Source organism: Mauremys reevesii, linkage group 10, assembly GCF_016161935.1.
Source record: "Mauremys reevesii isolate NIE-2019 linkage group 10, ASM1616193v1, whole genome shotgun sequence".
NCBI lineage: Eukaryota > Metazoa > Chordata > Testudines > Geoemydidae > Mauremys > Mauremys reevesii.
This window is the reverse complement of record NC_052632.1, coordinates 67,858,428-67,884,050: the sequence shown is the minus strand read 5'-3', so window position 1 is coordinate 67,884,050 and position 25,623 is coordinate 67,858,428. Positions and strand designations below refer to the sequence as shown.

General features: G+C 46.4%; 1 protein-coding gene across 9 annotated transcripts; it reads left to right on the top strand.

Annotated features, from left to right (window-relative positions):
- Positions 1-5,792: 5,792 nt before the first annotated feature.
- ARL6IP1 (ADP ribosylation factor like GTPase 6 interacting protein 1) lies at positions 5,793-17,393 on the top strand. Of its 9 annotated transcripts, none has more exons than XM_039491554.1 (8): positions 5,971-6,152; positions 6,668-6,783; positions 8,840-8,913; positions 10,053-10,186; positions 12,859-12,978; positions 14,128-14,245; positions 14,959-15,043; positions 16,232-17,393. In XM_039491554.1, exons 2-8 carry the CDS (start codon positions 6,771-6,773, stop codon positions 16,348-16,350), a joined length of 663 nt encoding a protein of 220 aa, XP_039347488.1. In that variant the 5' UTR covers positions 5,971-6,152; positions 6,668-6,770; the 3' UTR covers positions 16,351-17,393. The 9 variants fall into 9 exon arrangements, with proteins under 9 accessions (XP_039347487.1, XP_039347488.1, XP_039347481.1 ...); XM_039491547.1 differs by having other exon boundaries at positions 6,140-6,156; positions 6,680-6,783; XM_039491546.1 differs by having other exon boundaries at positions 6,140-6,156.
- Positions 17,394-25,623: the final 8,230 nt, after the last annotated feature.

Here is a 25,623-nt window from a genome sequence, read left to right as displayed (position 1 = left end):
ATAGCTTGAAAAGCCATTACATTTCCATCAGTCTAGTCTTCAGTCTTAACATGTAAATACCCTAAAACATTTTTTTAAAGGAAAAAACCATGCAATCTATGATTAACAGCTGTGGCACACTTTTAACCCCATAAGTGAAGAACATCAATTTGGGGCTAACATGCCCTATTAATTGTCCCTAAGGTTTTACAATTATTTCTCAACTTCCTTTGAAATCTAGTCAACATTTTTAAATTAGGTTTTTGTGATCAATGGGATTTTATACTAATCTTGCAGGAAACTTAGAAAGGTAGCATGGTCTGCTGGAGAGGCACCACGCTTGGAGTCAGGAAACCTTGGTTCTAGGCTCAACCTTGCCATTAACTTACCATAGTGCCTTTATGGCAAGTCAGACTTCCAGTTCCTTATCTATAAAATGGATATAATATTTATAGGAAATGCTCTGAAATCTATAGATGAAAAGCACTGTAAAAGTGCTAAGTATTACTTTTAAAAACTCTGTGGCATTATTGTGGTCACGTTGGTCCCAGGCTATGAGAGAGATTAGGGGTAGTAGCTATTATTGGCCCAGCTTCTGTTGGTGCAAGAGACAAGCTTTCAAGCTCCACAGGGCACTGGACTTGAAGAAGAGCTCTGTGGACCTCAAAAGCTTGTCTCCTTCCACACAAGTTGGTCCAATAAAAGATGTTAAAACTCATCCACTTTTTCTCTTCTTAAATGCTGAAAGGGGTAGTGAGAAATAAAGCTGAAATTGATTAGATGTACTTTTATCCTAAAACTGCACTTCCCACCTATCCACCCCAAGTTCTTTTGCCTCTAGCAGATCTGGCTTTGGTGGCATTGACTGTTGTCTGCTTCCCAGCTTTCCCCAATCTTCTCCTATACAGGCTGACAAGAACTGACTCAGAAAAGCACATTTAAAGCAAAGCGAGACTGTTATCTTTCTTACGCTCTTTTCTAAAACACACACAATGCAACTGTCATCAACAATATACAGATTTTTTTTCCTGAGTAGGAAACAGCCATTCAGAAATATTCCAGCTGCAACCTCGGTTAGCAAAAAAATAATTTTAACAAAACAGTTTAGATAATTGTTAAAAATGTAATACTCATGTGCATGTTTAAATCTATAGCTGATTAGTTTGAATTAACTGTCCCAGCTGCCCAAACTTGGACTATGTATTACTATCCAGCATAAGAGGCAAAGAGGCTCAGGCAACGTATCTACCTCCTTTTTAAATGCAGCTGTTGTTTAATGGCTTGGCAGCAACCACAGGGAATGTCTAATTTGCCTTTCCTCTGTCTGACCTAGTTAACAGTGCACTATACTGGGACTCAGAAGACCAGTGTTCTGTTCCTGGCTCTTATACTGGTCTATTGTGTGACTCAGACAAGTCACTTAATCTCTCTGCCTCAGTTTCCCCATCTGCAAAATGGGGATGACACTGACTTCCTTTGTAAAGGGCTCTGAGGTCTACTGATGAAAAGCGTTATGTAAGATCCAGAAACGAGAAAGATTGGCCACTGTTGGAGGCATCTTTGGGCTGATTTAAATGCAGTTTTGACACCAGTTTAGCTAAATCTGTTTAAAAAACAATTAAGTTAAATTGGTGCAAACCCCTGGTGCAAATCCACTTATATTAATTTATAGCTGCTTAGATACTGACACAAGTTAAACCAGTAGTAATGGCAATTGAACTCTCTGAAATGAATTCTGGACAGCTTGTACCTGCACTGTGCGGTTTTGGGCTATCTGCAGCTATCTCTACATTGACTTGGTTCATATTATTCATTAACTGTCCACAATCTGTACATCATCAATAACACAACATGCCAGATATCACAAAGTGGCAACAATTTACACATTCACTAACTACACGTTATAACTATGTACAAAAAGTGCAACATACAGACTGAATGCGAGCTCATCACAGATTTATTTGTTCCCTGAACTTTTGTCCACTGGAGTAGAGGGCACTGATGCAAGGGGAAGGGGTTGGTTGCTGGAGAAAGGGTGAGAGTACAGTCTTTGCCAGTAACTTGTATTATCCATGTGTTAAGGGGGGTAGAACTATTGCGGTGGTGTCCTTGGTGTTTCCTTGTCAACAGTTCATTCAATCTGCTAGTCTGTTGTACAGGTACTGCAGCATGTCCGTCAATACCTCTCTCCTCCAGTAGCTGTACGTGCCCCTCACTTCCATCCCTTCCATTTTGCTCAGAGTTCTGCACAGTATCATAAAGCATGTCCCCTTTTGTGCCATTCCTTTTGGTGCTGATAGTGACGAGGCTAGGGCTGTCAAGCGATTAAAACAATCAGGATTAATCGCACTGTTAATAATAGATACCATTTATTTAAATAGTTTTGGATATTTTCTACATTTTCAAATATATTGATTTCAATTGCAACACAAAAAGTGTATAGTGCTCACTTTATATTTATTTTTATTACAAATATTTGCACTGTAAAAAACTAAAGTAATAGTATTTTTCAATTCACCTCATACAAGTACTGTAGTGCAATCTCTTTATCATGAAAGTTTCACTTATAAATGTAGAATAATGTACATAAAATAACTGCATTCAAAAATAAAACAATGTAAAACTTTAAGGCCTACAAGTCCATTCAGTCCTACTTCTTCAGGCAACCGCTCAGACAAACAAGTTTGTTTACATTTGCAGGCGTTAATGCTGCCGGTTTCTTATTTACAATATCACATGAAAGTGAGAACAGGTGTTTGCATGGCACTGTTGTAGCTGGCGTGGCAAGATATTTACGTGACAGATGCACTAAAGATTCATATGTCCCTTCATGCTTCAACCACCATTCCAGAAGACATGCGTCCATGCTGATAATAGGTTCTAGCTGATAACCATCCAAAGTCGTGCAGACTGATGCATGTTCATTTTCATCATCTGAGTCAGATGCCACCAGCAGAAGGTTGATGTTCTTTTTTGGTGGTTCAGGTTCTGTAGTTTCTGTATCAGAAGTCTTAAAAAAGCAACACTCCGAAAGCATGCTCTACACCTTGTCCCTCTCAGATTTTGGAAGGCATTTCAGATTCTTAAACCTTGGTTGAGTGCTGTAGCTATCTTTAGAAATCTCACATTGGTACCTTCTTTGCATTTTGTCAAATCTTCAGTGAAAATGTTCCTAAAATGAACAACATGTGCTGGGTCATCATCTGAGACCAGTGGTGAGCTCCAGCCGGTTCGCACCGGTTCGCACGAACCGGTTGTTAAATTTAGAAGCCTTTTTAGAACCGGTTGTTCCAGGACAACCAGTTTTTAAAATTAACAAAGGCTCGGGCAGCTGTCCACCCGGCCCTAGCTCATCTCCCCCTCTCCCCTGAATGCTCCGCCCTCCTTCTCCTCCCCCTCCCCTGCTTCCCACGAATCAGATGTTCGCGGGAAGCCTAAAACAAGGAGCAGGCAGGTAAGCGGGGGGGTGGGGGGGACGGCGCGCGTGGCCCAGTCCAGCTCCACTTGAGCGGCTCCCCCTGGCCCCGGCCAAGCTCCCCAGCCCGGTCCTGGCCAAGCATCCCCGGCTCGGGCTGGTCCCGGCTGAGCGGCTCCGACCCGGTCCAGCTCGGGAACCATGGCACCGGCTCCGGTGCCAGCCGGAGAGTCGGGCCCCACGGCTCCGGCCCCAATGCCAGCCGAGCGGCTCCAGCCCGACCCAGCCCGGGGAGTCGGGCCCCGCGGCTCTGGCCGAGCGGCTCCAGCCCGAACCGGCCGGGGGAGTCGGGCCCCGCGGTTCTGGCCGAGCGGCTCGGCCCCGGTGCCGGCCAGAGAGTCGGGCCCGCGCCCCGGCCGAGCGGTGCCTGCTCTGGCCCGGCCCGGCTCGGGAGTTGGGCCCCACGGCCCGCCCTGATGCCAGCCGAGCGGCTCCAGCCCGACCCAGCCCGGGAGTCGGGCCCGTGGCTCCGGCGAGCGGCTCGGCCCCAGTGCCGGCCCGGGAGTCGGGCCCCGGCGAGCGGCTCGGCCCCGTGCCGCCCGGGAGTCGGGCCCCACGGCCCCGGCGAACGGCTCGGCCCCGTGCCGCCCGAGAGTCGGGCCCGCGCCCGCCGAGCGGCGCCTGCTCTGGCCCGGCCGCTCGGGAGTTGGGCCCCACGGCCCGCGGCACCAGCCAGCGGCTCGGCCCGGCCCAGCCCGGGAGTCGGGCCCGCGGCCCGGCCGAGCAGCTCGGCCCCGGTGCCGGCCCGGGGAGTCGGGCCCCGCGGCTCCGGCCGAGCGGTGCCTGCTCTGGTCCAGCGGGGCTCGGTGAGTTGGGCCCCGCAGCGCCGGTCGTGGTCCCGGCGGAGTGGAGTTGGTCTGGGCCCCAGGCAGTGTGGTAAGGGGGCAGAGAGGGGGTGTTCAGTGGGTTGTGGGGGGGTGGATAGGGGTCAGGGCAGTCAGAGGGCAGGGAACAGGGTGATTGAATGGGCGCAAGGGTCCCAGGGAGCAGTCAGGAAAGAGCAGGGTTGGATGAGGTGGTCGGGGCACTCAGGGACAGAGAGAAGGGGTGGTTGGATGGGGTAGGGGTCCTGGGGGGCCATCGAGAATGAGAGGAGGGGTTGGGTGGGGCAGCAAGGGGCAGTCAGGGGACAGGGAAGGGGGGGATGGGTTAGGGGTCCTGGGAGGGGGTGTCATGGAACATGAGGGGTTGGATGGGGCACGACCCCCCCTCGGGGGGGGGGCACAACCCTCTCATGAGGTGAGGAGGAGGGAACCTGTTGTTAATATTTTGGCAGCTCATCACTGTCTGAGACTGATATAACATGAACTATATGGCAGAATGTGGGTAAAACAGAGTAGGAGACATACAAATCTCCCTCAAGTTCAGCCACAACAATTTAATTAATGCATTATTTTTAACAAGTATCACCAGCCTGGAAGCATGTCCTTTGACCGAAGCATGAAGGGACAGACAAATGTTTAGCATATCTGGCACGTAAATACCTTGCAATACCAGCTACAAAAGTACCATGCTTTTCACTTTCAGGTGACATTGTAAATAAGAAGTGGGCAGTATTATCTCCCGCAAATGTAAACAACTCTGTTTGTCTTAGCAACTGGTTGAACAAGAAGTAGGCTGGAGTGGCCTTGTAGGCTCTAAAGTTTTACATTGTTTTGTTTTTAAGTGCAGTTAGTGCAACAAAAAAAATCTACATTTGCAAATTGCACTTTCTCCATAAAAAGATTGCGCTACAGTATTTGTATGAGGTGAACTAAAAAATATTTGTAATAAAAAACACCATAAAGCGAGCACTGTCTACTTTGTATACTGTGTTGTAATTGAAATCAAAATATTTTAAAATGTAAAAAAAATCCAAAAATATTTAATTTCAATTGATAGTCTATTGCTTAACAGTGCAATTAAAATGGCAATTAATCGTGTCTCTCTGCCCCTTCCCCCCTAGCTGGGGAGGGGGGGGGCTGTGAATGGTGCAGTATCTCCCTGCCCCCGCCCCCGGGAAACGTGGGGTAGCTGAGGGACTCCCCTTCTCACTGCCCCCAGGAAGACAAGGGAGCGACACCCCCAGGAAGATTTGGTACAGTCACCACGGGGACGCTTCCCCCTATGCGACCGGCTCGATTAGAACCGGCCACCAGTTACCCCTGTACGCTACAGAGAGGGAGCGGAGAAGCGGCTCCCTGATTGGTCGCTGCCTGTATTCAAACAACAACGGCCAGCAGGCTCCGGTTGCAGTTGAGCGCTCTGGGATTGGCCTGACCCGGGGTTTGAGTCGGCCAACCAATTGGGCCGGCACGGCGTGTGGGGGGAGCCAGCAGCTTCCTCCTCCCCCACTGGACGCCGCGTCTATAAGGGCGGCGGCCAGGGTGCTGGGCGGGCCGCGGCAGCGCTGTTTGACGGCTGCAGCGCAGCGAGCGGGAGGGCGGGGCCAGCGGCTGAGAAGCAGCAACCGCAGCGCACAGATTCGCACAAAATGGCGGAGGGAGACAACAGGAGCGCGAACCAGCTGGTGAGCGGGTCTGTCAGAGGAGCCGGAAGGGGACGTGAGCGTCTCCGGCCCTTTGCGCCATTCTCAGCCGCGGGCGCGGTCTGTTCGGGGACCGAGGGACACCGTGGGGCTGCGGCTCCTCTGCCCCCCGCCCGCCCATCTACACGCGTCTTCAACCCTCGCTCTCCCGCCGGGCGTGGCGACCAACGAGCATGTATCCGCTCCGGCGTCCCGTAGGGAAGGGATCCAGGCTTTGAGCGTGGGCCAGGCCTGCCCCGTTTCGCCCGCCTCCGGGAGAGGCTGCTGGGGACCGGCTCCCCCTTCCGCAGCAGCGGGGCTGCCTGGGCGGGGGGGACGCTCCTAGCCCCGGGCGCTCTCCGGGTAGCTGGCGTGGAGCCGCCTGCCCGGGGTGTGCAGGCGCAGGGCGGCCTGTCAGCCTCCGCGTGCTTCCCTTAGCGCCGGTGGGCCAAAGGCCTCCACTAACCCAGCCTCCCCGAACCCGTGGTGGCCTCGGGCAGTGCGCGCAGAAGGGCTGCAGCCGCTGGCCGCGCAGGGCATCCTTATGCTGCTAGCACCTGCCCCGCTAATGAAGGGGTCAGGGATCAGCTCGGCGCTTCCAAGCAAACCCCCCCATGAGGCCTTGGTCACTTGTAATTGGCCCAGCCCTGTATGCAATTTTAAAATCCGATTGTTTTTTACGTAATATATACAAGTTTTTTTCTTAGGTTCTCTCACAGGTTACAAGCGATTAGCCTTTCCTCAGGGGATGTTCATATTCAGCATATTTTGCGTGTGACTAGGTGTTTGACAGATGTAAGAAGACCACAGATGTTGCAGGGTGGTTAGTAGGACAGTTTAATGTAAGGGATGGATATAGCTACAAAACTGAGGGTGGAAGAAGTGAAGACTTGATGGGTGGTGGTAGCAGAACAGGGGAAGAATTCATCTTCCATTCACTTTAAAGTTTAAATAAAACAAAACTGAGTAGTTGTTTTGGGTACTCCCTTGGACATGTGTGTTTTATAACAATAGTTTAAGATTCTTCAACTTGTTTTATTCTAAAAATTCCAAATAGACAAAACGGGGCAAGTTACTTCTTGAAAATATAGGAAGGTGGAAATAGTGAAACTGATTAGATGTAGGTGCTACCAAATGCACAAACTAAAACAAACCTGGAAAAATCATTTTAATTCACTTTTAAGAGGAGAACTGAAACAACAAACTTATCAATATACATTCTCATTGCAGTGGTGTTCTCTGGTCTTGAAGTCTGATGGATTAACCATGACTTTGTATGAGTGGTTAACCCATTTGTTATTTATATTAGAACAAAAGGTTCCCAAACTCTGTGGTAAGAGACCTTATTGAAAGTGATACCCGAAAGATCTTTTATGAAAAAAAAGTTTCATGTACAGTCATCCCCTGCACTGCAGCATTTCAGAAAATGCTTGGGAAGCAAAATGCACTTGCCTGCTTTGAGCCATAATGGTGAATAAGACTTTATTTATTTTTTGCTAAGCCTAGCTTTCTGCTTGCACCAAGCTGCACAACTTGAGCTGCTGAAGTGAATTTGCAAAGTTCTATATCACCCTTCAGAGCTCATCTTTAAAAAGAGAGAGACATACATGGCTGGTTCAATTCGTGTAGCTGTAGGGATTGGTGAGATAAAAGGGCCTGTCACAAACAAAGCCACTGCAGAGTGTGAGCTCCCTCTTCACTCCCTACCCTGCAGAGGCTGCAGACTGGGCCCTGCAGTACTGGGAAACCTGGGCACATGGCGATTTTCCTATCTCCCCAGGGAAGTGTGCACGTGCACATGCGGGGGGTAGTGTCAGTTGGGTCTAGAACAGGGTGGGCAAACTACGGCGCAGGGGCCGCATCCAGCCCTTCAGATGTTTTAATCTGGCCCTCGAGCTCCCACCGGGGAGCGGGGTCTGGGGTTTGTCCCACTCTGACACTCCAGCTGGGGGTTGGGGTTTTGCCCTGCTCCACGCCATGGCTCTGCACAGCTCCCGGAAGCAGTGGCATGTCCCCCCTCTGGCTCCTATGCATGGGGGGGCAGGGACAGTATGCGGAGACCCCTGGCTGCAAGTGCCACCCACATAGCTCCCATTGGCTGGCAACCATGGCCAATGGGCGCTGTAGGGGCAGCACCTGCGGATGGAGCAGCGCGCAGAGGGTGGTCATGCCACTGCTTCTGGGAGCTGCTTGAGGTAAGCGCTGCCTGGAGCCTGAACCCTGACACATCCCCCACCCCAGCCTTGATCCCTCTGCCACCCTGTGAACCCCTCGGTCCCAGCCCAAAGCACTCTCCTGCACCCCCCAGCCTCACCCCAGAGCCTGTACCCCTACCTGGAGCCCTTCCCCATGGCCTCACCCAGCCCGGAGCCCCCTCTTGCATCCTGAACTCATTTCTGGCCCTACCCCAGAGCCCGCTCCCCCAGCCAGAGCCTTCATCCCCTCCTGCACCCCAACCCCCAATTTTGTGAGCATGCATGGCCCGCCATGCTATTTCCATGTTCCACACCCAGATGTGGCCCTCAGGACAAAAAGTTTGCCCAGCCCTGGTCTAAACTCTCTGGTGGATAAAAGCCTGTCTCTGAGACTAAGGAGAGCCACCTGGCTCTTCAGCAGCAGCAGAACTGGCTAACTGCAATCCCTGCATGGGAGGAGGCTGGAGTTGCTGCGGAGCAAGAGAGCTTCTACTCCAGGTGATTTCTGATGCCCAGGTAAAGCCAAGACTCCCCCATTCCCCTTCCTTCTGAGCCACCTGCCCTTAGTTATACACAAGCACAGCCATTTTCTCATTAACGGTACTTTTAAAAATGTGTGCAAAAGCTAATAAAAAAATCAAAATGTTTTGTGTTTTATTTCAGTTTTGTGGTTTTTTTTTTAAGGAATAAAAGTGAATTTTGGCTCTCTCACAGCAATAACCCAAATAAGAATTAGCAGGAACATCAAATTTAAACAAGTTAGTCAAGTTACTGACTGAAGCTCAGCAGCATATCAAAATATATCAGGACATCATTTGATATACTTATTTGTTGTAATTTAAGTAACATAAAAGGCCTAGTGGTGGTTTCATTTTTTTTTTTGGTTGTAATAATTAAAGTGCTGTTATAATTAAAGTTGGATGAGAACTTTTTAGATTAAATTTTTTGTTGGAAATTGAAAGCTGAAATGTATCGTTCAGATGAAACTTTTATCAGGAAGGTTTCTCAGGTCCAGAACAGAATTTCTGGTCGAAACCAGAAACCCACCCTAGAATAGCCAGTAGCCCAGTGGTTAGGGCACTCTCCTGGGTTGTAGGAAACCCATATTCAACAAGTACCTGGTTTGCATGATTCAGACCAGAGACTTGAATCTGGGTCTGCTATATTCTGGGTGAGTGCTGTAATCACTCTTCTATTAGCTATTTCAGAAGTATTTATTGGGGGAGGAGAAAGGTCTTGCTTTTGTTTCACATTGGAACAAAAACAAAGGTTGAAATCGGATAATTTTTTATTGGAATTTTTATTTTCTAGCCAGACATAGTTATTATCTAATATTTTAGGCCTGCTAAGCATTTACTTCACAGTCTGGATATACTTAAATTAAGCTTATGAAGGGCTAAATTAAATGTGCATAGGAAAGAGAAATTTGCATGTGGTACTTCAAATATCATATTTTCAAGAAGGTGCTATGGGAACCAATAAAGGTTGGGAAACACTAGACTGGGGGATTTCTTCTATGTCTGAAAACAGCAGATTACCAATCTTTTAATATAGCAGTATGTCTTGGGATCTTGTTCAGGTTGGGAGTCTCAAAACAGTGTAGGGGATTTAGAGAGACATTCTCCGCAAATTGATTGGAAAATTTCAGTCTTGCTGTTTTGACTAACTGGGATAAAGCGATATAGTCATACTCTTGGATCTGACTGAGGTGAATTGTTTTTCTAATTGAAAAAAGGAACTAACCATATCTGGTATCTTAAAAAATAATTTAGTTGAAAGTGGCTTCACAGCCAGAGGTCCTTGTTTAATATAATTTGTGTATCTATAAAGCACTTTAGATGCAAGAATTATTTGATTTCTTAATGAATGATGAAGTGATTTTTTTTTTTTAATACAGGCTGCAGAGACTGCAAGTTTGGAAGAACATTTGCAAGGATGGGGAGAAGTAATTCTGGTAGCTGACAAAATCCTTCGCTGGGAGAGAGCTTGGTTTCCACTTGTATTGATGGGTGGTGTTTCCTTTGCTTTTCTGTGAGTGCAGCACCCTGTGACCACTTATATCTGATAGCAAAAATGCAGTGAAACTTAGCAAGTCTTTACTTCTCTAAAGAGGCATTTGTGCAGGATTCTTACTCCAAGATCTCTGTTTATGCAAGTAAAGCAGAACTCCCCAGCTCTAAAGATTTCTCTTTCTGAGAACAGTGATAACAGGGAGGAGCACAAGCCACGTTCCACCCACACAGAGGCCAATTGCAACACTGATGATTTAGTCCAAGAAACCTTAGAGCAATGGTTTTCAAACTTTTTTTCTGGGGACCCAGTTGAAGAAAATTATTGATGTCTGCAACCCAGTGGAGCTGGGGATGAGGGGTTTGGGGTGTAGGAGGGGATCAGGACTGGGGCAGAGGGTTGGGGTGTGGGCTGTGGAGTGGGGCTGGGAATGAGGGGTTCAGTGTGGGAGGGGGCTCTGGGCTGGGGCAGATGCTTAGTGTGTGGGATGGGGGTCAGGGCTTGGGGCTGGAGATAAGGGGTGCAGGAGGGGCTTGGTTGGGGGCTCAGGGCTAGGGCAGGAGGTTGGGGTGCAGGAGGGGCTCAGGGCTGGGGTCAGGGATGAGAGGCTTGGGGTGCAGGAAGGGGTTCAGGGTGGGGGGGGGCTTACCTCTGGTGGCTCCCAATCAGTGGTGCAGCTGGGGTGCAGGGGCAGGCTTCCTGCCTGTCCTGGCACTGCAGACAGCACTGCACCACGGAAACAGCCAGCAGCAGGTCCGGCTCCTATGCAGAGGCGCACACATGGCTGCAGGCACACATGCACCCAGCTCCCATTGGCTGGGAGCCGGTGCTTGGGGCGAGAGCAGCGCGCGGAGCCCGGTAGCCCCCTGCCTAGAAGCCAGACCTGCTGCTGGTCGCTTCTGGGGCGCAGCACAGTGTCAGACCACGTAGGCACTAGCCTGCCTTAGCTGGGAAGCACCACCAATGGGACTTGTAATATCCCGGTGGACAGCGTTGACCAGAGCTCCTAGGGTCCCTCGTTGCTGAGCAAGGCGACCCAGTGCCTTACATGCCATGACCCAAACTTTGAAAAACCTACCTTAGAGGAACCTTACTGCTGTGCTCCAGGTCTTTCTGTCAGCAGTAATTAAGTGCTATTGTCAAAGCACTTTAGATCTTTGTACTTAAAGTTCAGTCCACTTCAGATTACTTGTTTTCTTAGAATGTCACTTTGTCTCAGACTCTCAGAAGAGGGGCAGAATAGTGTACCTCACTGATGAACAGATTCAGCTGTGCCTTGGGTTAGGCTTGTAGTGCCACAGGTGTCAGATATACCTACAAATATTACAACACTTGAGTACTCAAGATGACGTATTTCATAGACTTGTATCCTCTGAGTGCTTCCATAACTGTCATGAAGCTGGCCCAGGGAGCATCCTCTTGGAATGGTGAGGAGAGGGCAGAGTCTAGAGTTTAGTAAACCTACTCATGACCTCCTCCAAATAGTGTTGAGGACTCGTGTATCTGAGATGATCGGGGCCAGTTGCGGATAAAAGGTTCTAGGGGTGGCCTAAACACAGTTCTTGATTTTCCCCATAGGGTAAAACAAGCTATACCGATAGAAATATCTTTATACAGATACAGCTGCATCTACACTAGGAAGTTCTACCACTTCATCTAGAAATGTAGGGCTGGAAGGGACCTTGAGGCATCTAGTCCAGCATGCAATGCTGACATAGGACCTAGACTATCCCTGACGGGTTTGTCTAACCTGTTCTTAAAAACTTTCAATGACTGAGTTTTCATAACTTCCGTTGGTAACCTATTCCAGTACTTAATTGTCCTAAAGTTTTTTTTAATATCCAACCTAAATCTTCCCTGCTCTAGATTAGGCAGATTACTACTTGTGCTACCTTCAGCGTGCATGGAAAACAAATGTGCAAATAGTGATTCTTTGGTGCTTGGAAAATAACTCACTTTTTGTAGGGTCAAGTACTATCTGTTTCTTGATTCTTGAGCTAGCACTCACCATGCCTTGTGTTTTCATAAAAGCTCCTTGGTGTATCAACACTTAATGTGATTTGGGGAAGTATCCCCAACCTGCTGTCCTTGGGATGGTGTTTTGCATGCCTGTGCTAGGGAACTGCAAATCAAGAGTGACAAATCTTAAGATGACATCTTCATAGAATAAGAAGTACAAGTGAAGTAACTGTCCCTTCCTGAAATAGTGTAAACATTCTGTATTGCTAAACAATCTGCATAGCACGTTGTCTTGCTGCAGGTTTTAGTGTTAACTAGTTTGGCACCCATGATTGCCACAAAAGTTGCTTGTCATCTTATATACAACAATCACTTGTTTACTACCTGCAAACTAAAGAAATGGTATACTTATGCCATTATTATTGCATTTCCCTTCTTTTAGAGTAGACAATAGAAGTCAGTTTTGCTTGTTGCATTCATTCTTTTCACTTGTATTCAATACAGTGATCTTTCAGTGGAGGGTACTGCAGGGGAATAGTTCTGTACTGGGTTTTTTTTTTAATCACTGGAGCTGAGAGCAACTTTGAACCACTTAACTTGTTAAATTTGTTTAAATGTAAGTTTGTGTTGCACTCAGACAACATCATTTTAAATGCAGCAATTTAAAGATTTAGACTAACTGAATTTTCAGAAATCCACAAAAAAGCAATTTTTATATTGCCTTTTCTTTACAGGATGATCTACTACCTGGACCCTTCTGTTCTTTCAGGTGTCTCTTGTTTTGTCATGTTCCTGTGTCTGGCTGACTATCTTGTTCCTGCTCTTGCTCCTAGAATTTTTGGCTCTAATAAATGGTACGTAAAATCAAAACTAAAGAAATAAACCCCTTATAGCTTCCCGATTTATGAAAATGAACATTGTCAAAATGGGCAGTTGAGTGGCTAATAGCAGGTCAGTTGTGTATACCGTAGCATGTAAGGGTCAGGCACTCATCACCTACTAACCCAAAGATGATAGTGAGTTCACTCTTAAGAAGTCAAACTTAATTTTATTTTAGAAGATGAGGAAGGTGGGGTACTGCACGTCTTCCCAGCTCTGCCTCATTCCAGCTAAAGATGTCTTTAGTGATGGGCAATATTGCCTTAATCTGCTTTAAGATGTTGCCCCACTACTAACTTCATTCTTTTAAAGCTAACAGTTCAAGTCTTAACAATTCAAACTTGCACAGGGAGTGATTTGTGTTAAATATGGCCTAACTAAAAATCTAGAAAGGGAAGCATACAGCACATGGATGAAAATTATAGGTACTGAAATGGAGTAGTACTAAACATAAATAAGGATGAAGAAAGTAATAGACAGGGACCTAGAGTAGAAATTTGGGTGGGAAATAATCAACACTTCAACTTGGGGGGAAGGAAAGTGAACTTTACAGAAAAGTAACGATAACCTACTGGAAGGAAAACCTAGAGAATTGCATGTTGGTTTTTACAAAAAACAGAATCTAAAGTGGGATAATTGGCTAATGCCAGGGTAAGACCATACAGCTGTTGGGGGCGGGGGTGGGGAGGAGAGGAATTCTATGCAGGAGTATCAGCTAGTGTAGCCAGACTTGGTAGTGAATAAAACTTCAGTAGAGGTGTGCATCTTTTGTGCATGCTCTAATGTAGAATTATGCAAGCCTTTTGAATTGCCCCTGAAAGATTACTACACAATTTCTGAGAGATTCAGTATACAGTGAATTCAAAAACAAGTTCCAAGTATACAGTCAATTGATAAATATAGGGTGCTCAATAAAATGGCAGTAATTTAAGGAAATGTAAATGTAAACAATCAAGATCATGCTTCAGTGTAGATAATACTGATGTTGAAAAGGTAAGATCTCTGCATGTTCTTTGCATTTACTGAAAGAGCAATGAACTTTAAACTGACCTTTGGATGATATCTTAGGGTCAAAATATTTCAGATTGTAGTAAATTTATTTTAAAAAATTTCTTTTTAAACAGGACCACGGAACAACAGCAAAGATTTCATGAAATTTGCAGCAACCTGGTAAAAACTCGTCGCAGAATTATTGGCTGGTGGAAACGTCTCTTCACGTTGAAGGAAGAAAAGCCTAAAATGGTACATTGCACACTTGGCCCTGAAGAGTTTTTACATACCGGGGTTGGGGGTTGAAAAAAAATTACTTAAACTGTGATTCTGCTTTATTTATATTTGAAACAAGAGTTTTGTCCCTTTATGAAATGGCATCTTGTATTTAGATATGGCAACTCTGGTTGAGTTTGCAATGCAGGGAATGCATCTTATTTTTGTGAATCTACCAAATGAGGGTTCAAAACACTTCTCCATGTAAACGCAAACTCTGACCAACCTTAACCTTAAAGTAGAGTATAACAACTCTGAGGAGCTCAACTTCTGAGACCATCTTAAATAGATGTCTTTCAGTAAGTGTTTGCCATCTGAAAACCAGGCTCCTTTTAAGGCCTAAAAATAGCTTCAGATGCTGCACTTGCCAGTTTTCTTACCAGTTGTAACGGTGGTGCAATTACGCACAAATATTTCTCTAACACATCAGTGTGAAAGACCCTTGCAAACAAAAGGAACAGTTAATATACTGGGAAACTGATAAACTGAAAATGAGAACGTTTGTCTGATCTCAAGTCAGGCATTTTAAATGATGCTTGTAACTATAGTGTTTGTGGTTGGGTGAGTGAGAGGTACTTCCAAATAAAGTGGTCGGAAGTGAGTTTCCCTTTTTTAAATTTGGGAATTTAAAATTTTGTAAAATCCCAGACAGGACTTCAGTAACTTAATGTTTTCTCTCTGATTCTTAGTACTTCATGACCATGCTCTGTTCTCTTACTGGAATTGCTTGGGTAGGACAGCAAGTTCATAATCTCTTCCTCACCTACCTTATAGGTAAGTGTTTATACTTTGCAGAGTGGATGAAAGCAAGAATATTTTTCCCTTTTCTGAATAGACATGATAGCCAAAAGTTCACACGCTAAACTGCTAATTTGTTTGAAACTCACTGTTTTCTGGTGGACTTAATTTCCTACTTCCACGGAAAGGAAAAGCAATACAGTAACTCCTCACTTAATGTCATCCTAGTTAATGTTGCTGATCAATTAGAGAATATGCTCATTTAAAGTTGTGCAATGCTCCCTTATAACATTGTTTGACAGCTGCCTGCTTTGTCCACTGCTTGCAGAAAGAGCAGCCTGTTGGAGCTAGGTGGTGGGGGCTTGGAACCAGGGTGGACTAGCAGCCCCCCATCAGCTCCCCTAAGTTCCTTGTGCGGAAGCTGCCCAGCAGGCTATCAATTGCTGGGCAGTTCAGCTGACCCTCCTCCCACTGCCATGTGCTGCTCCCTACCCTCTGCCTTAGAGCTGCTCCCAGGAGCCTCCTGCTTGCTGGGGGTTGGGGGGAAGAGGAATGCTTATGTCAGGGTATCCCCCTCCCCCTGCTTCTGTACTCCATCTCCGCAGAGCAGGGGTTGGTGGGCACAACAGTGCTCAGGATGGAGGGAGCTTGCTGGCAGCAGCTACTGGCTTAACTTGCTGATCTTCTTAAAAAGGCAGTGTACTTAGAGTAGAGTCAGCATACTTAAAGGGGCAGTGCATGTGTGTGTGTCTCTCACGCACACGTGCGCGCACACACACCCACACACGTCTGTCTCTCTCTGCCATGCTGTGTCTCCTCCCTCCATTTGTGCTGCCTTGTAGAGTGTGAGGCTACATTAACAACGTGTTAACCCTTGAGGGCTTTGCCAAGTGCCACTTCATCATTTAGCAGTAAGGCATTCCCTGGGAAATATTCCATCCTCTGACTCCACCACCTCAACCAAGCTTCACAATCATCATTGCTGTGTACAGTATTAAATTGTTTGTTTAAAACTTATATAGTGTGTGTAAAATTGGATTAGCTTAACATCGTTTTGCTTAAAGTAGCATTTTTCAGGAATATAACTACAACATTAAGCGAGGAGTTACTGTATAAAGAACACTTAATAGGGTTCATTGAGCATGTGCGGTTATAGTGAAAAAAACTTTTTCTAAGAAAATATATACGGTTGAGTAATTTATGTTCTGTCTGATCTCATTTTAGTGAGTTTTTTGTTGCTGTTTCCTGGATTGAACCAACATGGAATCATTTCGAAGTATGTTGGCATGGCAAAAAGGGAGATTAACAAACTTCTCAAGCAAAAGGAGAAGAAAAATGAATGAAGCATCACTTGCTAATTAAGCTACAGCATAAGATGTCCCTGGGAACAGTTTCTAGAATTCATGTATACTTAATATTATAGAAGCAGTTACTTTGCTCATTGGCTCTAATTTAAATTGGGTCCCTATTCAGCAGAAATGCCATTCTCTGAACAGTTGAGTGTCTCATGTTTGCTCTGGTAGGCACATAGTTTTGTAGGCTGCTGGTGATTATATATCAGAAATACCTATTTTATGCAATGGGGAGCCCTGCTGAACTTATTTAACATCCACACCATGCGGGAAGTCTTGGGTACTAAAGCACAAGAATTGGCACTTTTGTAATGTATGAATAGTATCCTCATAATGAAGTTAGTAGTGTTGCCCCACCATCAATAGGCTACTGATTCTACTGCGCAGAAAGTAGTGAAGTATGTGATTTAAGAACTATTTAATTGGTGTGGAGATTTTTACTACTGATTCTAGTGGGAAGAGACCAATTAACAGTCTTCATTCCCATGCAGTTCTTTCTGTGGGCACTTGTGCAGAATTATGGCTAAAAATGAATCTATGGCCTAGCTAAAATAGTATTTATTTGTTTCTGTTGGCTAGCTTAGTCAGTTGAATAAACCATGGATTATTTCTGCCAAATAGGGTTCCTGAACACTTAAATTGTGAATTTAGTCACTAGCTGTAGTGTAACTGTCAACTTGTTGCACTGAAACTATGCTGAAAGTGAGCTAGGGTATATGTACCCTAACAGTCAATTATTTGGAAAACTGCTGTAGTCATGGAACCATGTAACAAGTCTGTTTTTTATGTATGTTGTACTGTCCATAGATGTATGAGATAAGTCTCTTGGAAATAATACTGTCTTCTGAGTTATGACTTCAGTTTTTAAAACTGTACTTCTGTTTCCTCAAGTAAAAGCTGAAAGATGGTAACCTATCAAGACATCTTAAAGGTTAAACGTTGTTTTAAAATGATCTTTCTTCAATGTTTGTCTGAGCTGTAAAACAGGTAAATGATGTTACCTTTTAATTTAAAATATAGACTTGAGAAAACCATTTTGAAGAGTTGCTCTTTTGCCCATCCCTGGTATGTGTTCACAATGTATCTGATCTTTGCCAGGATGGAGAGTGGAGATGTGAAAGTACTTCTATGCTTCCACCTCACAGATATATCTATGGGGGCACAGGGCTACTATCTTAAAGAATAGTCTTTCCTACTGAACTACTGCACTTATTCTAATGATAGCAAGTGTGTGTGTGTGAGATATATAATTATTTTTTTTCCAAAGAGTAAAGCTTGTCAGTGCTTAGGCTGCTGAGAAGCCTGGAATGTCATGGGAGCAGAAGAGACTGTAATGTCTTTTTCTCTGCAGCAAATGGAATTCCTTCCACTGTTGCTTCTCATAGCTTTCATAGTAGCAGCTGCTTATGACTGACCTAGGTCAATTTTTAGGAACTGTGAATAATTCTGTGAGGAAAGGCCATATTTGAAAGTGACACAGCAGGCCCAATCAACAAAATACAAGTTTGAACTCTAAAAGTTAGACTCTGCTGTGGAAAATGAAACATTTGTTAACTCAAAGCTGACATTTAACTAACTTTAGATTCTGACTATGATGATGAGTGTCCCATATAATGAGCAATAATGCTCCATGATGTAGAATTTCCCCTAGCCTCCATGGCTGCAGAGAATCTTTAAAATGTAAACTGGTGTAGGGTTAATAGTGTAAGCCTATAAGAAGCCTGAAATAGTAGCTTTTAATGGTATGAACTTTTCCATCTTAATCAACTTTGAAAAATATATGCTATCGTTAACTTGCTCACTTTTAAAGATCTCTAAAATATAGACTTGAGATCTATAAACAGCAGAACACAATTCCAAACAGCCTCTAATGGGCTTCCCAGATGCTAAAAACCTGTTTTATCAAGCTGCCAGGCCTCCAGTTTGTCCCTTACCAGTTTTCATAATGTGGATTGATACACAACTCTAGCATACTAAAGCTTAAATTTAGGGTGTATATGTTTAAAAACAACCAGCTTTGTTAAATGGTATAAATAATACTGTGGCATTCATATACAATAAAAACATCCCTTTTTAAAAAAAAAAAGTTGCTGAAGAATCTCCAGACGTGTGTGACACAATTCAAGAGTTTTACTTCAAAATCTAGGCTTGCAAGTGATTACACTGGCTCTTGGCTATGACTGCTTTCATGTGGCTTGAAAACTGGGTGAACACCATAATGAAAGATCAGCCTTGGGGATATTGAAGTAACTGTTCTTCGAGTGCTTGCTCATATCGATTCCAATTAGGTGTGCGCGCGCCGCGTGCACGTTCGTTGGAAGATTTTTACCCTAGCAACACTCGGTGGGTCGGCTGGGTCGCCCCCTGGAGTGACGCCACTATAGCGCCGAATATATACCCCTGCCGACCCAACGGCCCCTCAGTTCCTTCTTACCGCCTCTGTCGGTCGTTGGAACAGTGGAGCGCGGCTTAGCTGACCTCCACTTCCCTAGCTAGTCGTAGTTCTCTCGTTAATTCTTGTATATATAGTTCAGATTTACATAGTTGTAGTTAACTTTATTCGTTTATAGTATAGTTCTCTCCATCCATTCACCATTTCCCCCCCCCTTCCCCACTCACGCCTGAAGAGAGAAGGCGAAGCGGGGCGGACGGGCTATTTTGGGGTATATATGGCGCGCCATGGCGGCGGCGCCACCGGGGCGCCGGCCGACCGGGAGAAAAAAAGAAAAGTTCCGAGAGATGCCGCGCGCGCGCACACCTAACTGGAATGGATTGGAGCAACACATCTCGAAGAACACCAGTTACTACAGGTGAGTAACCGTCTTTTAGTGTATGTAGTTCAGAGGGGTTCGGGGATTATCCCCGTACCTGGTGCCGGGGCCTATGCCCGGTTCACCAGGTTTCAAACCGTGCTTGGCCTGCCACAAGCCGATGCCGACAGGAGATCCCCACGACTCCTGTCTTAAGTGCCTCGGGGAATCTCACCTAACAGATAAGTGCCACATTTGTAAGGCCTTTAAGCCGAGAACAAAAAAGGAGCAGGACTTTCGTCTCAAGCAGCTCCTGATGGAGGCAACTCTTACTCCTCTGACCTCGGCACCGAGCGCTGGACAGTCTTCAAGAAGCGCTCCCTCGGCACCGGATCGTGCCGGTACTGCCAAGGCCTCTCGGCACTGGCCGTCGCCGGCACCGATGTCCGCTTGGCACCAATCCCTCTCCCCGAGGGCGAAGAGGCACAAGAATCCTGCTGTGTCCGCGCTGCCCGCTCCGCAGCCCGAGCGCTCTACTAAGTCGGACCGCCTGGCACCGATACCTGCCGTGGCACCGACAACATCGGCACTGTCGATTCCAGCCACGCAAGAGCCGTCGAGTCCAGTGCCTGAAAGCTCCCTGGTGCGAGCCGTGGTTGAGCTCACTATTCCCTCCATGCCGGAGACATTTTCCATGGCGAGGGAGTTGATTGCAGTGACGGAGTCTGCGCTGCCTCAACCCCCGGCACCGCCGGTGCGGGTTATACAGTCGATCGGCAAGCCTGCCTTGATCAGACCACCCTCCATCGGCACCGCAGAGCAGCACTGTTCACGATTGCGGTCCTGCAGGCGTTCGTGGTCCCGTTGCCGATCCAGCTCCTGACGCCGCTCGCAGTCCTAGCACCGTTCTCCATTTCGGTACTGGTCATACTCACAGCACCGGTCAGTGTCCCGTTCGCCGGCCCAGTACACTCAGCACCGATCCAGCTCCAGGCACTGTGACTCTCGTAGCCACTCCCGACGTCGGGCCTCGAGATCTCGGTCGACCTCCTGGCACCGCTCCGGTCGCAGGTCCCGATCTCGCTCCCAGTACCGGTATGCCTCCCGGTACTGATCCCCGGTGCCGCATCGAGCGACGTCAGCTAGAGAGGGAGACTCTGCCCAGGGCTTTTCAGCTCCTCCATCCAGACATGCATCAGTGTCGTTCCACGCGGGTAGTTCATATGCGCAGGACCGTGATTCGGATGTGCCCACCAGAGTCTTCCAGGAGCCCCAGACCCAGGACCTTGGCCCCCATCAGTGGTCATTCTGGACACCTTGGGCGTACCACCAGGCCCAAGGCGTACCTGTGATCCCATCTCACTCTGTTCCGTCAGAGCACGGGTGCCAGAGGCGACAGTTAGCCGTCCCCCTCCGACCAGTACGGAGGAAGCCCCGGTTCAGCCTCCGGACTCCCAGATCCCACTGGAACAGGAGGTCGTCCAGGAGCACGAGTCCACTCAGGATCCGCTTGTCCCTGGCCTGCCTTCCTCCTCAGATGAGGTGGTGGCAGGAACATCCTCCTCGGGCCCTCCTCCAGTTGACTTGAGGGGCCCATCAGGACCTCCTGAGACAGGTCGCACTCAATATGAACCTCCAAGTGGAGGAAGTCTCGGAGATAGAGGATCCGGTCGTAGACATTCTGTTGGCTGACGCCCCCACTAGAGTGGCCCCACCGTTCATTCAGACGATCCAAGTCAATGCGGATACCATCTGGCAGTCTCCAGCCTCTATCCCACCCGCAGCCAGGGGAGTCGAATGCAAGTACATGGTACCCTCGAGGGGGTACGAGTACCTATATGTACATCCTCCCCTTTGCTCCCTTGTCGTCCAGTCCTGGCATCAAGAAAGGGCTGTAGGTAAGGATACAATTTCCAGAGAGTCCTAAAAGGGGTTCAGGGAATGAAGCCACCCCATTGTTTTCTGCTAAGATCTGTTGATTCACTTGTAGAGAATGAAAAAAGACAGCTCTGTGAAGGAATCCACATAAGTGATATCTTCTTGATCCCAAACTTAGAGTGGTAGAGCTGCTATATTAATGATAAATACCCTCCGGCAGAGTTTGTGGTATGTGGAAAGGGCCTGCACTTCTACCTCCCAGTGAATGTCATGTTACCTTGTGAATGCCTGAAATGTAACTGCACAAATTAAAACTAAATCTTTTTTATAGTAATTAGGCACTAGCTATACAGAAATAGGGGAAAGTGTGTGTGTGTCTGTGTGTTCCTTAACGTAAAGGTATCCTTCTAAAATACCAGCAAAAACCAAGGTAACTTATATGCTTGGTATTTCGGTAAACTTGAATTTGGATAAATGTTCATCTTGCAAAAAGGGGTAATGGTATCTTCACATTCTAGATTCTACTGTTCTCTATTATTTTATTTTATTTAGGTAGCTTAAATGTCTATTTCCCACACTGATATAAAACTGTCCTATCCTGCCAAGTTTAGGATTTTTTCCTCTCCCCACATATCCCTTCTATTGGCCTCAAACTTATTTTCTCACTTAAACAATTCACTCCTTAAGACTAACTTTTTTGTTTATAAATTTATGGCTGCTACATAATGTTTAGTGAGTTGTGTGCAATTTCAAAAAGAAAAATGGAAGAAATGAGGTTTAAGCACTAATTTCAATAACCTCACTTCTGCTGAATGTACCTGCAGTAACATGCACCAAGCACAGTAACTGAGTGAACATACCACTGTGACTTAAATGGAATATTAGTACGTCAGGGAATAGCGCAGGAGTGAGAGTGAAAGGGTCAAAGCCTGTAATGTTCTCTGTACAAGTGGCCCCCTTTCTCACAAAAATTTTTAGGATCTGAATACATTTTTTTTATAAGGCACAGTATATTGGTCAAGAAAGAGCTACAATGAAGAAGCTACCTCTAAGAAAATATAGCAACCAGAGAAACTAATGCCTCAAAACTCTCACCTGACCTTTTCAACAAAGCACACAATTGCTATCCCACTTTGTTAGGAGTGCTATCATACATGCTATTAAAGGAGAGATCATAAATAAGGTAGAAACTTTTTTCAGGGTTTGTCTACATGAAGAAACGTACCAGCATAAATATACCAGTAAATTTCCTTGTGTAGGCCACCTCTTTAGTCTTCTGTATTTTGAGCCACAGTAGCAGACCCAAACGTTTGAGGTTAGGCAGCTGTGGTTTTGTATTGCTTGAATCAGATTTACTGGCAGAGTGGTGCTGGTCTCCCATTGTGGGGCTTTCTGACTGCACGAGGTGCTCAGTACTCTTTGCTGTCACAGTTCCTTTCAATTTCTTTTCCTGCTATTTCAAAAGAGATTTCAGAGTTTAAGGCCAGAAGGGACCATTGGCTCTAGTCTGATCTCCTGTATACCATAGGCAAGGGGTCGGCAACCTCTGGCACACAGCTCCCCAGGGTAAGCACCCTGGCGGGCCGGGCCAGTTTGTTTACCTGCCGCATTGGCAGGTTTGGCTGATCGCGGCTCCCACTGGCCGCGGTTCGCTGTCCCAGGACAATGGGGGTGGCGTGAAGCAACACAAGCAAGGGATGTGCTGGCTGTGGTTTCCCGCCAACCCCATTGGCCTGGGACGGCGAACTGCCAAACCTGCCGATGCAGCAGGTAAACAAACTGGCCCGGCCTGGTGAGCTGCGTGCCAGAGGTTGCTGACCCTTGCCATAGGCCATTATGTTTAGAACACAAGAACGGCCATGTTGGGTCAGACCAAAGGTCCATCCAGCCCAGTATCCTGTCTGCTGACAGCAGGGCCGGCTTTAGGCCTATTCCACCAATTCCCCTGAATCGGGCCCCATGCCTAAGAGGGCCCCGTGCCCAGTGAGAATCTCTTCTCTGGCTAGAGGTGCCTTTTTAATTTTTACTCACCTGGCGGCGCTCCGGGTCTTTGGTGGCACTTCGGCAGCGGGTCCTTCAGTGCTGCCGAAGACCTGAAGCGAGTGAAGGACCCACCGCTGAAGTGCTGTCGAAGACTCGGAGCACTGCCCGGTGAGTACAAGCCCCACGTGCTTTTTACCTGTGGCTTTTTTTGTTTGTTTTTTTAGTCATCCCTGCCAGGGCCCTGTCAAAACTGTTCGAATTGGGCCCCGCATTTCCTAAAGCTGGCCCTGGCTGACAGTGGCCAATGCCAGGTGCCCCAGAGGGAGTGCACCTAACAGGTAATGATCAAGTGATCTCTTTCCTGCCATCCTTCCCCACTCTCTGACAAAGAGGCTAGGGACACCATTCCTGACTCATCCTGGCTAACAGCCATTAATGGAATTAATCTCCATGAATTTATCTAGTTCTCTTTTAAACCCTGTTATAGTCCTAGCCTTCACAACCTCCTTGGGCAAGGAGTTCCACAGGTTGACTGTGTGCTATGTGAAGAACTTTCCTTTTATTAACCTGGTGCCCATTAATTTCATTTGGTAGCCCCTAGTTCTTGTATTATGGGAACAAGTAAATACCTTTTCCTTATTCACTTGCTCCACCCACTCATGATTTTATATACCTCTATCATATCCCCCCTTAGTCTCCTCTTTTCCAAGCTGAAAAGTCTTAACCTCTTTAATCTCTTCTCATATGGGACCCATTCCAAACCCCCAATCATTTTAGTTGCCCTCTGAACCTTTTCTAATGCTAGTATATCTTTTTTTAGATGAATACTGCATACAAATGTGGTCTCAAGATGTGGGCGTACCATGGATTTATAAGGGCAATAAGATAGTCTCTGTCTTATTCTCTCTTTTTTTTAATGATTCCTAACATCCTGTTTGCTTTCTTGACTGCCGCTGCACACTGCGTGGATGTCTTCAGAGAACTATTCACAGTGACTCCAAGATCTCTTTCCTGATTAGTTGTAGCTAAATTAGCCCCCATCATATTGTATGTATAGCTGGAGTTATTTTTTCCAATGTGCATTACTTTACATTTATCCACATTAAATTTCATTTGCCATTCTGTTGCCCAATCACTTAGTTTTGTTGAGATCTTTTTGAAGTTCTTCACGGTCTGCTTTGGTCTTAACTATCTTGAGCCATTTAGTATCATATGCAAACTTTGCTACCTCACTGTTTACCCCTTTCTCCAGATCATTTATGATAAGTTGAATAGGATTGGTCCTAGGACTGACCCTTGGGGAACACCTAGTTACCCCTCTCCATTTTGAAAATTTACTATTTATTCCTACCATTTGTTCCCTGTCTTTTAACCAGTTCTGAGCCCATGAAAGGATGTTCCCTCTTATCCCATGACAACTTAATTTACGTAAGAGCCTTTGGTGAGGGACCTTGTCAAAGGCTTTCTGGAAATCTAAGTACACTATGTCGCTGGATCCCCCTTGTCCACATGTTTGTTGGCCCCTTCAAAGAACTTTAATAAATTAGTAAGGCATGATTTCCCTTTATAGAAACCATGTTGACTTTTGCCCAACAATTTATGTTCTGTGTGTCTGACAATTTTATTCTTTACAATTGTTTCAACTAATTTGCCCGGTACTGACGTTAGACTTACCGGTCTGTAATTGCCGGGATAACCTCTAGAGCCCTTTTTAAATATTGGCGTTACATTAGCTATCTTCCAGTCACTGGGTACAGAAGCTGATTTAAAGTACAGGTAACAAATCATAGTTAATAGTTCTGCAATTTCACATTTGAGTTCTTTCAGAACTCTTGGATGAATGCCATCTGGTCCCAAGACAACCTGAACGTGGTGGTCACCCTCCCGGAGAGTCCTGGCCTCCCTCCAATGGTGGCTGGAGCCACGATTGGTGTGTGAAGGAGTTCCATTCCACATCCCTCAGCCCTCCTTATCCCTTGTTACGGACACATCAGCCCTGGGATGGGGCGCCCATCTCGGGGACACCCAGACACAACGTCTCTGGATCCAGTCAGATCTCTCCCTCCACATCAATGTTCGAGAGCTGATGGCTGTTCGTCTGGCTTGTCAAGTTTTCCAGGAGCAGCTGCATGGTCGTTGTGTAGCAGTCTTCACAGACAATACCACGGCCATGTTCTACATCAACAAACAAGGTGGCACTGGGTCCTCCCCCCTTTGTCAGGAAGCCATTCGACTGTGGGAATTCTGCATAGCCCACTCCATTCACCTGGTGGCATCTTTCCTCCCAGGGGTCCAGAACACATTGGCAGACCACCGCAGCAGATCCTTCCAATCCCACCGGGTGTTGCTAGGGTAAAAGTTCTCCGACGATCGTGCATGCAGCACATGCACACCTAATTGGAATGGATATGAGCAATACATCTCGAAGAACAACAGTTACAAAGATGAGTAACCATCTTTTTCTCTGCAATGACTTTATCATCTTTAAGTGCTCCTTTTTCATCTCCATCGGCCAGGGGCCCCACTGCTTGTTTAGCAGGCTTCCCACTTCTGATGTACTGAAAAAACATTTTAGTATCTTTTGAGTTTTTGGCTAGCTGTTCTTCAAACTCCTTTTTGGCTTTTCTTATTACATTTTTACACTTAATTTGGC

Excerpts from the sequence above, each read along its gene's own strand:
- ARL6IP1 (XM_039491546.1), top strand. Across the intron at positions 10,187-12,858 it reads GGTGTTTCCTTTGCTTTTCT|GATGATCTACTACCTGGACC; the intron begins GTGAGTGCAGCA and ends TTTTCTTTACAG. Across the intron at positions 15,044-16,231 it reads CTTCCTCACCTACCTTATAG|TGAGTTTTTTGTTGCTGTTT; the intron begins GTAAGTGTTTAT and ends ATCTCATTTTAG.